Here is a 12,894-nt window from a genome sequence, read left to right on the forward strand (position 1 = left end):
AAAATGTTATGTGTTAATTCTATTTTTTTATTCCCAGGCCGCGAACCAAAGATGATCTTCGAGCCTACTTTATACTTTCACAGGTAACAGCATTAAAATCTGACTTAAAATATGTTAAATTTACAGAACTACTTTTTAGCAGGTATAAGCAGGATTAATTAGTCACACAAGTGGTGATCTCTGATGTTAATGTGGAATACTTCCTATGAAGCTCTGGAAAAGCCTAGCCACTAGGCCCACTTTAGCCTTGTTTTCCATTAATGGCATGGTATGTGTTTTGATTCAGAAAAACTCGGACAAGCTTATCAATAAGCAAGACTGGGTCAGGTTCAGAAGCAGGTATCCTCATCCAATGGCACAGGGATGGAACTCCTCACCAATAACTAATAATTGCACTTCATAATTCTGAGCATGAGAAGATTTATGATGATTGTTTATGTCAGTTTTATCATGTTTATACAAAATTATGTATGTAAATTATGTAAACCGTTTAGTTTTAAACGGTATAGAAATTTTTAAAATAAATAAATAAATCTTGCTGAGTACAGCAATCTCTTCAGCTCCTTAATATCATTTGTTCTACTCTAGACGATGGACCTGAGTTTAAGATATTCCTTAATTTAAAAGTATTGCTGTAGTCTAATGGCATTCTTTGCATCTATTTATCTATCTATCTAGTTTTATAAGCATGGATTACTGAGACAAAGGCAACATGGCCCTGATTCTCCAAAGTGCGTCCCGATTTTAGGCAGCTGTAGGCGTCTTACAGCTGTCTAATCAGCCAATTGGGATGCACGTTTTTTAAAAAAATGCTCCCCAGGCAGGCCGCCTATATTAAAGGCGCCTCCGGGAGCCTAGGGAGGCCTGCAAGACGCCTAAGCTCGACTAAGGGCCTTAGGCGAACCTAGGCGGCCCTACGCGTCTCCCTAGTAGAGGAAGAGACGCTTAAAATGTAGGCCAGCAAAATGCTGGTCTACATTGTAAGTAGATGTGGCCGCTATACTTATGGCAGCAAGGGATCTCCCTGCTGCAATAAGTATAGCGGCCACGATCGCGGCCGCCTGTCCCATCGCCGACAGGAGGATGCCCAATCCTCCTGCAGGAACCCTCCTGGAACCCCCCTCACCCCCAAACTGGTAATCGCCGACAGGAGGATGCCCAATCCTCCTTCCGGAACCCCCCTGGAACTCCCCTCCCCCCAAAACTGATAATTGCCGGCAGGAGGATGCCCAATCCTCCTGCCGGAAAGCCCGACGACCCCTCCCTCCCCCAACTAACCTTTACATGTTGTTCGGCTGGACGGGTCTTGCTGCTGTCCAGCCGACGGGCCCGCCTCGTGGAAATGAGGCGGGCCCGCCCCTTCCCGGCCCATCCCCGCTAAACCTAAGGCCTGATTGGCCCAGGCTCTAGAAGCCTGGACCAATCAGGCCTTAGGCATAGCGGGTCCGCCCATCCCCACTAATCCTAAGACCTGATTGGCCCAGGCTAGGCACCTGGTTAAAATTAAAGATTTTTTGAACTAAAAAAAAAATATATGTATATATACGTATATACTTACTTATATAAAACACACACACGCCGGCAATAAAATAATTAGACAAACATATCCATCTTCTTCCCTTTATGATGTTGGGTTTTCTTTAAACTATTACATGGAAATGAAGGGTCCTGTGTAATGCAGCTGCGCAGGAAATCCTGTGCATGTAAAGAAAATCCTTCTAGATCTTTCTAGAACTCAAAAAAAAAACAAAAAACAAAACCAAAATACTCTGTATGAACTGTATTGGTTTTCATTATCAACATGTGTTGCCATGTGTGATCATTCTGCTATCCATTAAAAATAACTTTACATTAATGTATAATATATACAATATTTTAAACAAATAAAACAACAACCCCTCATGGTAATTCTAGTAATTTTCTAATGAATTGAGTTAAAGGAGGGAATTCATCGAGATGCACTAACTGATTTAGGGCACTAATGATTAGCACGCGCTAAATACTAAGACACCTATAAGAATATAATGGGCATCTTAGCATTTAGCGTGTAATTGGCACTTGTTAAATCAGTTAGCACTCCTTGATGAATTTCTCCTAAATGTTTAAGTCCTCTAAAAGTTACTGAGTGCTGGTTCACCTTTTTTTTCTCACCTCTTCCCCCCAGAACCCTCAGTTTAGTAGTACTTCTGCATATGTCATTTATGCTCACATACTAAGACAGATAGCCACCTTGGCTGAAGCTGATCATCATTTCTTAGTTCACTGGTTTAAAAAGTAAGTATATATTACATTATACACCTAGAACTCTGCTCTCCAAAGATTTGGCATGATATAAGACAGCACATAATATAACATTAAGCCTTAGCGATTGTTTCTCTGTTTCATTGATAAATCTAGGGACCTTTCTGGAGGAAAGTTTTCACATTTTGTTCTCTTAGCAAAAGATTCTGTAGCCCAAGAATATTTTAAAGATAATGGCCAGAGGTGGGCACATTATGACTTGCAGGCCATTCTGGCCTAATCATCTTTTTAAAATTTGTAGTTTTACCATTGCATTGACACTGTAGATCCATGGCTGTTGCTGATAAGGCTAGCAGCATTGATGGACCATTAAGCAATAGCAACAACTGTTCTTACCTTTCTATCTCATATCCCTCTTGCCTGACTTCTAGCTTCTAACACATAGTCTCCTGTCAGTCCTCTACTCCGGATTTTGCTGCAGCTATATGGTTCACTCTTTATTGAAAAATGCAACTGTGTATTGGTGGCGTGCCATGTGGTACAAGCAAGTGATGAATGAAGTACACAACTGGAGCATGAACTAGAAGAGGAGATAGAGGCACCATCACTGCACAGGAAAAGCTATGAGAGAGGGACCATAGGCATATACACTATCAGGGATCTAAGGTGGAGAGATTCATATTTTGCCTATTGAATAAGTACATAAGAATAACCTTACTGGGTGAGACCAATCAATGGTCCATCTAGCCCAGTATCCCATCTTCATGGAAGCCAATCCAATGAACTAGATAGGATGTCTGCTCCAGATGCTGGAGAAATGTCCATCCTCTAGAAAAAACCAAATAAAAATGGGGAGAATGGAGGAGAGGAGGGGGACCCTCAGCATCCTTTTTCTTCCTCCTGTTTTCTTTGGGAGGAAGCCCCCCCCCCCCCACTCTTCTACTTGAAGCAGGCAAGAACCATAAATGTGTCCTAGTGAAGAGATGTTTTCCCACCTTTGTATTAGGTTGAATGCCAAGTGCCAGGGATGGACCGACAGTAATCTGATCCTTTGTGCAATAAGGGTCATGGACCCCAGCCACCTGTCAAAAGTGATTAAATTAGATGGAAGCTGCTGTGGATAGAGGGAGTGTGCTAGATGTGGTGTATTTAGATTTTAGCAAAGCCTATGAAAGCGTTCCACACAGACATCTAATAAATAAACTGAGTACTCTTGGGATGGATCCCAAAGTGATGGGCTGGGTCAAGAGCTGGTTAGGTAGAAGGTGACAGAGAGTAGTGATCAATGGAGATCGCTCTGAGGAAAAGGATGTTACTGGTGGTGTGCCTCAAGGTTCTGTTCTTGGGCCTGTTCTTTTTAACATTTTTATAAACGATATTGCTGAAGGGCTGTCGGATAAGATTTGCTTCTTTGTGGATAATACCAAAATCTGCAATATAGTAGATACCCAGGATGGTGTGAATAACATTAAGAAAGACATAACGAAGCTTGAAGAATGGTCTGAAATTTGGCAGCTAAAATGTAATGCTAAGAAATGTAAGGTCATGCATTTGGGCTGCAAAACCCGAGGGAACGGTACAGTTTAGGGGTGAAGAACCTATGTGCAGGACACAACAGCGGGACTTGGATGGATTGTATATGATGATCTTAAGGTGGCCAAACAGGTTGGAAAGGTGCAAGTGAAAGCTAGAAGGATGCTATGGTGCATAGGGAGAGGTATGGCCAGTAGGAAAAAGGAGGTATTGAGGCCTTGTATTAGACTTTGGTGAGACCTCATTTAGAATATTGTGTACAATTCTGGAGGCCGCACCTTCAAAAAGATATAAAAAGGATGGAGTTGGTTCAGAAGAAGGCTACTAAAATGGTGCGTGGTCTTCATCATAAGTCATATCTGTATATTTTGGAGAAAAGGCAGGAGAGGGGAGATACGATAGGTTTAAATACCTACGTGATGTAAATGTGCATAAGTCGAGTCTCTTTCATTTGAAAGGAAGCTCTGGAATGAGAGGGCATAGGATGAAGTTAAGAAGTGATAGGCTTAGGAGTAATCTAAGGAAATACTTTTGTACAGAAAGGGTGGTAGATGTGTGGAACAGTCTCCCAGTAGAGGTGGTGGAGAAAGACTTGTGTCTGAATTCAAGAAAGCCTTGGATAGGCACGTGGGATCTCTTAGAGAGAGGAAGAGATAATGGTTACTGCGGATGGGCAGACTAGATGGGCCATTTGGCCTTTATATGCCATCATGTTTCTATGTTTCAGGCACTGCCCTATTGTTCTAATGGTCAGTGGTGTATGGTTAGTAGGAAAAGTTTATCTTTTTGCAGGTAATGCTAAGATTTGGAGCAAAGTAGATGATATCCCTGAGACATTTAGCAGAATGAGAAGCTTTCTGAGAAACTTTGACCCATGACCGAGTACTAGTAATATCGATGATCCAATATTAGCTTTGACTTAGCAGTTGTAGCAGTTGCTTGTTTCGCAGGAGGAAGTTCAATGTATTTGTAGCTCTTTACGGAGTCTTCTAGTTTCCTCCTTTTCATAGTTTTCAAATGAAGATTCAAGAAGTTAGCCAAGTATACAATATAGTATTAGAAGTTATTAGAATTTTTGCTTGCTGTAAATTGCTAAGGTTAGAGAATTGTGAAGTGAAGTTGTGCATGTACAAATTTAAAACAAATGTAACAACTAAAATATATTTTATGTTAATTTTATGGTGACTAAATACTAATGAAACAAGTTTATTATATTCATTTCTGAACATGTAGACATTAATATAACATCTCTTACATAATTATGTATGGGTATTCAACACAGTAAATAAACCTTACCATTGGTATAGTACAGTACTGACGTGTATTTAATTACAACTTTTATTTCCTAGGATATTTCACAGAAGATTCAAGCAGTTAGTAGACAGAGTGCTGCAATTTATCTCTATTCGTTTGTTTCCTGCAAAACCTGAAGAATTTCCACCCATGTTAAAATGTACCTGGTGGATTCCATCAGCAACCAAAGTTCTGGCTTTACTATGTAATGTCTTTTTTTCCCTTAATTGAATACATTTATTTGAAAAGTTTGGTTTCAATGGCTTAATTTAGATTTAATAAAATTATAGTAATTTTTTATTTATTTTATTTATTATGTGCTCAATTCACCTAAATTTAGAGCTTAGAGATTTTGCTAGCATAAATTTATTTTCCAACTTCAAATAGTTAGAGCGAGGAAGGAGCCACAAAGATTGGTAGCTCTGAGTTCTGTAGTTTTATGCTGATGGCTGCAAGACTCGGAAGGCATGCAGCACAGAGTGCTACTTCTCTTGCCTGCCAGCTACTCTTGATGAAGCCAACTCTGCTCCAGTTTCTCCCCTTACCTGCTAGCTCTAACCTAAGGTTAGCATCCAGGGGAAATATTGGAACAGCACTGTGGCAGAGATTCCTGAGGGATGGAATCAAGGCAGCTTCAGTTTCAGCAGCTGAGGTTTCTCATGCCTCTTATTTGTTTTACTCATTCTGTAGCAGGTGTGGCAACTAGCAGCTGTTATCCTCTACCCATAACTCACAGGTACAGGCTAAGAAATGCATACCACAGGTTGAGAAACTCTTCTTGATTGTTGCTCTTTAATGTAAATAAAAAAGATAGTACTTACAGTAGTTTAATGATGAATTGCTGGTCTTTCCTTGGAGCAAATATTACATTTTTTCTCTGGTTAATTTTGGGAGTTAGACTGAAGACTGGTTAAAATTTTACCAGTTAACTATGGGCAGGATCGGGTCCATGACTTACAAGTTCCATAGGGCTGATTATTCTGATCAGTCCTAAATTAATTGGATAAAGCTAAATAGGTCATACTTAAAACTTTTTATTTATTTATTTATTCATTCATTCATTCAATTTTTTATACAGTTTTCCCAGGGGAACTCAGAACAGTTTACATTAACTTATTCAGGTATTCAAGCATTTTAGCATTGAGCACAGGCAATTCTTTTTCTTCACCACTAGAAAGCAGCACCAATAGCAATATAGAGTAATGGTTCTCAAACTGTTAGTCAAGAACTGAAATGCAGTCACATCATCAACAGATGGGGGTCATAGAAGCAGAACCTCCACTTTGACCTATGTCCAATAATGACAATCAGCCTGAGGCCTTTGAATCAATGAATATTCCCAGGTCCTGCCCTCTCCCACATGTGCTTCCTGATAACTGGAAACCAATGCAAGATAGCCGGATATAGAGCACTTAAATATTGAAATATTAACCTCTTTACTTTTTGTATTCCATCATTTCTTTACATCCTTTTTTTTCTCATAGATCCTCATTGAAACGTACGACTACTATCTAAATATTTTAATTTTTAAAATTAGATTAACCCCCTCCTTTTATCAAACTGCGTTAGAGTTTTTTAGTGAGGCTAGCACTGTGAATGCTCCAACACTCATGAGCGTTGGAGTACTTACCTCACCAGCCCACGCTAAAAACCTCTAGCGCATCTTGATAAAAGGGGGAGGGGTAAATGAACTGAAAGGCTATTTTTCATAAAGATTTTTGAAAGAAATATTTTCTTGCAGGTGCTGCCAATAATCTTACATATCCTCCTTTAATTCCTTACACTGAGTTTTACAATTCTACTTTGGATTTTATTGATCTCTTGGAAGACTATCAGACTTGGCAGTACTATGGGGACTCGTGCAGGTAAGATGGTATGAACACAAATATTTTATCTGTTTCTTAATTACCTTACCTCACATTTTACAAAACTACGGGAACAGTTTTTTGTACAGGCCGGCAAACTGAATGCTCTGTGCTGCTCCTGACACTCAGAGCAGCATTTTGAATAGATTGAAGGGGAGAGATATGGCTTAGCGGAAGATCCATGAGAAGCACATTGCAGTAATCCAGATGAAAGGTGACGAGAGCGTGGATGAGGGTCTTTGCAGCGAACTCGAAAGGAAAGGATGGATTTTAGCAATATCATAGAAAAAGAAACAAGTTTTGGCAGTCTGTTGGTTATGCAAGGAGAACGATGAGTCAAAGGGTGAATTGGGTGTTTGTCAGGGGGTCAAGTGGTGAGAGATAATGGTTAGAGGAGCCTTAATTAATGATGATATTTACTTGTGTGTATCAGCTGAAGTATTCTATACACAAGATTCTATCATGACAGAGTAGTCCTTCAAACATATCCAAAAATCCTCCCTAAAGTAGTCTCAGAATTCCACCTCAACCAGTCCATTGTTTTGCCTGTTTTCTTTCCAAAACCACATTCCTATCCTGAAGAAACAGCCATTCACCCCTTGAACTGTATGCGTGCTCTGGATTACTATCTGGACTGGACTAAACCACATAGAAGGTTCTCCCAGCTCTTTCTCACCTTTGATTCCAAAAGGATAGGAGTTGCTCTTTCCAAGAGAACCATCTCTACTTAGTAGTAGACTGTCTCCTTTGCATATACCTCCGACTACCTAACAGAGTTGGCCATTCTACTTCAGGGTGCCTCCAACAGATATTTCACCAGAAACCTTTTCCACTTAAATTTCCCAGCATGCAACAATATAAAGTCTACCAGGCAAATTACCTAATCCATTCAATATCAATTAGCAAAATGCTGGCACCAACTATTATTTACACTACAATATTGTGACCACTATCTCAGGTTGAGAAAACATTTAAAAGCATTTCTGTACCAAGACAGGGAGCCAACGCTGAAGTAACTGAAATGGAAGACTGGGCGTCCAAATGGCAGATGAAATTTAATGTGGACAAATGCAAAGTGATGCACATTGGGAAGAATAACCCAAATCACAATTACTGGATGTTAGAGTCTACTTTGGGGGTTTGCGCCTAAGAAAAGGATCTGGGTGTCATTGTAGACAATACGATGAAACCTTCTGCCCAATGTGCGGCAGTGGCCAAAAATTCAAACAAGATGCTAAGAATTATTTTAAAAAGAGATGGTTAACAGGACTAAGAATGTTATAATGCCTCTGTTTCGCTCCATGGTGCAACCTCACCTGGAGTATTGCATTCAATTCTGGTCTCCTTTTCTCAAGAAAGATATAGCGGCACTAGAAAAGATTCAAAGAAGAGCGACCAAGATGATAAAGCGGATGGAATTCCTCTCATATGAGGAAAGCCTGAAAAGGTTAGGGCTCTTCAGCTTGGAAAAGAGACGGATGAGGGAAGATATGATTGAAGTCTACAAAATCCTGAATGGAGTAAAATGGGAACAAGTGGATCGATTTTTCACTCCATCAAAAATTACAAAGACATGCTCTTTCAGTGGTATTATACTCCTGAGAAATTATATCGGTGGTTTGCCCATGGGGATGGTCAGTGCTGGAGAGGATTTGGGGGAGTGGGGACCTTTGAGCATATATGGTGGGATTGCCCTAGGGTGGTTCTCTATTGGGTGATGGTTCAACAGTTTGTGTCTGAGATATTGCATACTTCTGTACCATTGCATATGGATGTTTTTTTACTTTACCTTGCTCAGGGGTTGGATAGTGACCACGCCCATTTTGTGGCTTTGGTGGCCACGGGGGCTCGATTATGTGTGGTCCAGTTTTGGAAACAGACTGCTCACACTGCAAAATCTGATCTTCTTTTAAACTAGATGATATTTATTTAATGTCTAAACTGACCGCTTTACGGACAGATACCTGTGGTTCCTTAATTCGTGTATGGTGTGCATATAGCAAATGGAGGGGCCTCGTATAGAGGCTTGACCGTGGCCCTATGTAATCACCTCCTAGTCATTTTGAGCTATCACAACATTTAGTTGGGGGGTGGGGGATTGTTTTTGCTGGGGACTGTTTTATTGTATTGCAGTTGGCATTCTGCCTGTGTATGCTTATTGTTTGTTTAATAAACATGTAAATTAAAAAAAAAATTACAAAGACTAGGGGACACTTGATGAAGTTACAGGGAAATACTTTTAAAACCAATAGGAGGAAATATTTTTTCACTCAGAGAATAGTTAAGCTCTGGAACGCATTGCCAGAGGTTGTGGTAAGAGCGGATAGCGTAGCTGGTTTTAAGAGAGGTTTTGACAAGTTTCTGGAGGAAAAGTCTATAGTCTGTTATTGAGAAAGACAAGGGGAAAGCAATTGCTTGCCCTGGATCGGTGGCATGGAGTATTGCTACTCCTTGGCCAGGTACTAGTGACCTGGATTAGCCACCGTGAGAACAGGCTACTGGGCTTGATGGACCATTGGTCTGACCCAGTAAAGCTATTCTTATGTTCTTATGTGTCTCACTTCTACCTTGTTCTTCCACTTTAAAGATTGTTTTACTTCTCACTTTTTCTCATTTGCCTAGTCTTTCCTTTTTTTCTCTGCTTTCTGTTTTTAGTTTTACCTTCACAAGCTTTCCTCTCCTTCCTGCTGTGTTTTGGAATCTCTACCCTCATATATACAGTAAAACCTTGGATTGCAAGTAACTTGGTTTACAAGTGTTTTTCAAGACAAGCAAAACATTTTATTAAATTTTAACTTGATATACAAGCAATGTCTTTGCAATACAAGCACATACAGTATACACACATCACAACTAAGCTGATGGTTCTTCTCTCTCTGGTACTACAAGAGTGTAGTGACTGTTCTAAATGAGCAAAGTCTTGCAATACGAGTACATATAGTATACACGCGTCACATCATCACAACTGAGCCGATGGTTCTTCTCTCTTTGACACTTCGGGAGTGTAGTGACTATTCTAAATGAGCAAGGTCTTGCAATATAAGTACATATAGTATGTTGTAGGAAAATGTTTGGGTAGTGGAACGAATCGTCTGAGTTTGCATTATTTCTTATGGGGAAATTCGCTTTTATATACAAGTGTTTTGGATTACAAGCATGCTTCTGGAACGAACTATGCTCGCAAACTAAGTTTTTACTGTATATCTTCTCCTCCTCACTGTTACCTCTTTTGTTTTGGCATTTTCATATATTTGTTCTCACTATTTCTTCTAAGTGTTGTCTTCACAGAGCAGTGGCAGTTTGAGGAAGGAAGAGAGCAACAGATGATGGTTATCATGATTCCATGACAAAAAAAAGAGATGATGTTTGTGTCATTTGCTTCTGCTGTAGTATAGTCGCCAACTGGGAACATGTTTTAAAGGGGCCCTTATACTAAAGTTTAGCACTTGTTAACAGACATTATCATGCACAAGTGCCAGGTGGTCTATAGGTATAAAATAGGATGCGCAGAATTTAGCACGTGCTAATTTTGTTAGCATATGCTCAGTGGCGTAGTAAGAGAATATGGGGGCGGTCTGCCCTGGGTGCCCTCTTTGTAGGGGTGACAGCACCCAACCTCCTCTCCACCCCCCTCATTACCCCGCCCATGCCACTTCCCTTCCCTCACACCTTTTTAATGTTCGTGCTGCGAGCAGCAACCTGCTGCTTTTGCCAGCGTTGGCTCTTCTTCTGACTTCACTTCCTGGACCCACGTCTAGGAAGTGACATCAGAGGAAGAGCCGATGCTGGCACGAACAGCAGGTTGGGGTTGCTGCTCACGCCATGAACATTAAAGAGGTATGGAGGAAGGGAATGGATGCACATGGCAGTAGGGGGTGGAGAAGGAACGGGATATGGTGGGAGGTGGAAAAGAGGGTGGGGAGGGGATGCCCCCACACCGGGCACCTTTTACCTCATTATGCTAAGCTTTAGTAAAAGGATCCTAGTAATAATGGTAAATGCCTAGGCCTGAATGGTTAAGCAGGATCGATTTTTAAAATAAGTGTAAACATGCTGTTGTAAGAAAAATAAATAAAAAATATCTTAAATCCGTTATATTAAACCTGTTAGTAAATAACAGGTATAATTTTCTTACCCGTTTTCTGTCTGTTTTCATACAGGTTTTCCTTCTGTCAGTATCCCTTCATTATTCCGATAGCAGCAAAAAAGATCATCATTCAGAAGGATTCAGAGAAAAAGATGATAAGCATAGCACGAGTAAGATACAGTTTAATAATTTTAGTGTAATCTTAGAAAATCGTATCTAAATTATAGTAACATAACATAATAACATAGTAAATGACGGCAGATAAAGACATGATGGTCCATCCAGTCTGCCCAACAGTCACACGCTTTATCAATTCATGATTAAATTGTCTTTGGCATTTCTGGAATATTAACCATGGAAGCCCACCTGGCACTGTCTTTAGGTTCTAACTACTGGACTTGCTGTCAAAATCCACTCTAGCCTATCCAAACCATCTTGTCATTTGTGGGACACAGACCAAAATAGGCTTGTGATTTACATTTTGTGTGCTTACTGCAATTTTGTTACTCAAGGATTACAACAATATATAAACTATCATATCCTTCTTTTAGAGGACTTAAATGTGCTAGGAAGCTTAGCAAATCTATGGCTTTCAAATTGGTTGAAATTTGGAATGGGCTTCCTGATTCCACCAGACTGATAGGACAGTTTTTACAGTTCTGGAAAGCCTTAAAAACCTGGCTGTTTACACTGTATTTGGAAGGTCTACCTGCTGAAGTGCCATAGCAACAATTTACCTTAATCTTTTTTTACTCTTTTAAATTTTAAACTAATTTTATATTTTAATTTTAATTTCCGTGTTGTCCTTGAACCAATAATTCATTTTACTCTTATGTTTCTATTTTATAAGCTTGCTCTTATGTTCTAATTTAATCAAATGTAAACTGAGTCGAGCTCCTACAGGAGATGACCCGGTATATAAACTGAAGATTAGATTAGCATCTTTGAAAACATTTAAATTTAAAAAAGGTTAAGGGGGGATTTTGCAGCCTGCGGTATCTCATTCCTGCAGGTTGCTGAATCCCAGAAGCGGTGTTATTCCAGTGGCCCGGAAGCATCTGGCTGCAAAGCTATGGCTTAATGCTCTTGGGATGGCATAGCAACCCCCTCCCCCATTTGCTGGCCCCTGGACTCCTCTGGCTTAAGCTCCCTTCCGAAAGTCAAGCTCTGCTCATCCCCCACTTCCCCTTACTACAGTTACAAGCCCCCATTCTTATATGGACTGACCCCTCTGCAAGATTTTTCAAAATTGAGGCAGGCCCTCAGTAGATCATTTTGTTACTCATCTCAACATGTGCAATACTACTTCAGACTGAAGTCATATGAAAGACCTGTAGTATCAGATACTTTTCCTCTTCACTTGGAGGGATGGTCTTCTCTGTGTATCCTCCTCTCCTTCTGATTGTGAAAACTCTTCTGAAACTCAAACAGAATTGGTGAGCCATGATCCTAATCATGCCTTACTGGCCAAGGCAGATCTGGTTCCCTCTTCTTCTGGAATTGTCCTCCCAAAGAACTGTGGAGATTGGATTGTTTGTTGACCCTTATCATGCAGAGTGAGAGATCTCTTCTGCATCCCAACCTCCAGTCCTTGGCCCTCATGGCCTGGAAGTTGAACACAGAATTTTGCTTCCCTCTGACTTCCTGAGGGTATTGCCAGGATCCTGCTGGCTTCCAGGAAAGATTCCACTAAGATGTGTTATAATTTTAAGTGGGGAAGGTTTGCTGTGTGATGAAAGGGTAAGGCCCTAAATTCTCTCTCTTGCCCAACACAAAACTTGCTTGAATACTTCCTATACCTCTCTGAGTCTGGTTTAAAAAACAATTCTATAATGGTTCACCTCAGAACAATTAGTGCTTACCATTCCCATGTAG

General features: G+C 40.3%; 1 protein-coding gene across 2 annotated transcripts in view; it reads left to right on the top strand.

Annotated features, from left to right (window-relative positions):
• HECTD2 (HECT domain E3 ubiquitin protein ligase 2) overlaps positions 1-12,894 on the top strand; it is a 113,646-nt gene that overhangs the window by 40,200 nt on the left and 60,552 nt on the right. For both annotated transcript variants that reach the window (XM_033943402.1, XM_033943401.1), the window contains exons 7-11: positions 38-83; positions 2,165-2,274; positions 5,124-5,272; positions 6,809-6,932; positions 11,093-11,189. In XM_033943402.1, the coding sequence (XP_033799293.1) occupies positions 38-83; positions 2,165-2,274; positions 5,124-5,272; positions 6,809-6,932; positions 11,093-11,189 (526 nt within the window). The remainder of the gene's footprint in view (positions 1-37; positions 84-2,164; positions 2,275-5,123; positions 5,273-6,808; positions 6,933-11,092; positions 11,190-12,894) is intronic.

This window comes from Geotrypetes seraphini, chromosome 4 (assembly GCF_902459505.1).
Source record: "Geotrypetes seraphini chromosome 4, aGeoSer1.1, whole genome shotgun sequence".
In the NCBI taxonomy this organism is placed as follows: Eukaryota; Metazoa; Chordata; class Amphibia; order Gymnophiona; family Dermophiidae; genus Geotrypetes; species Geotrypetes seraphini.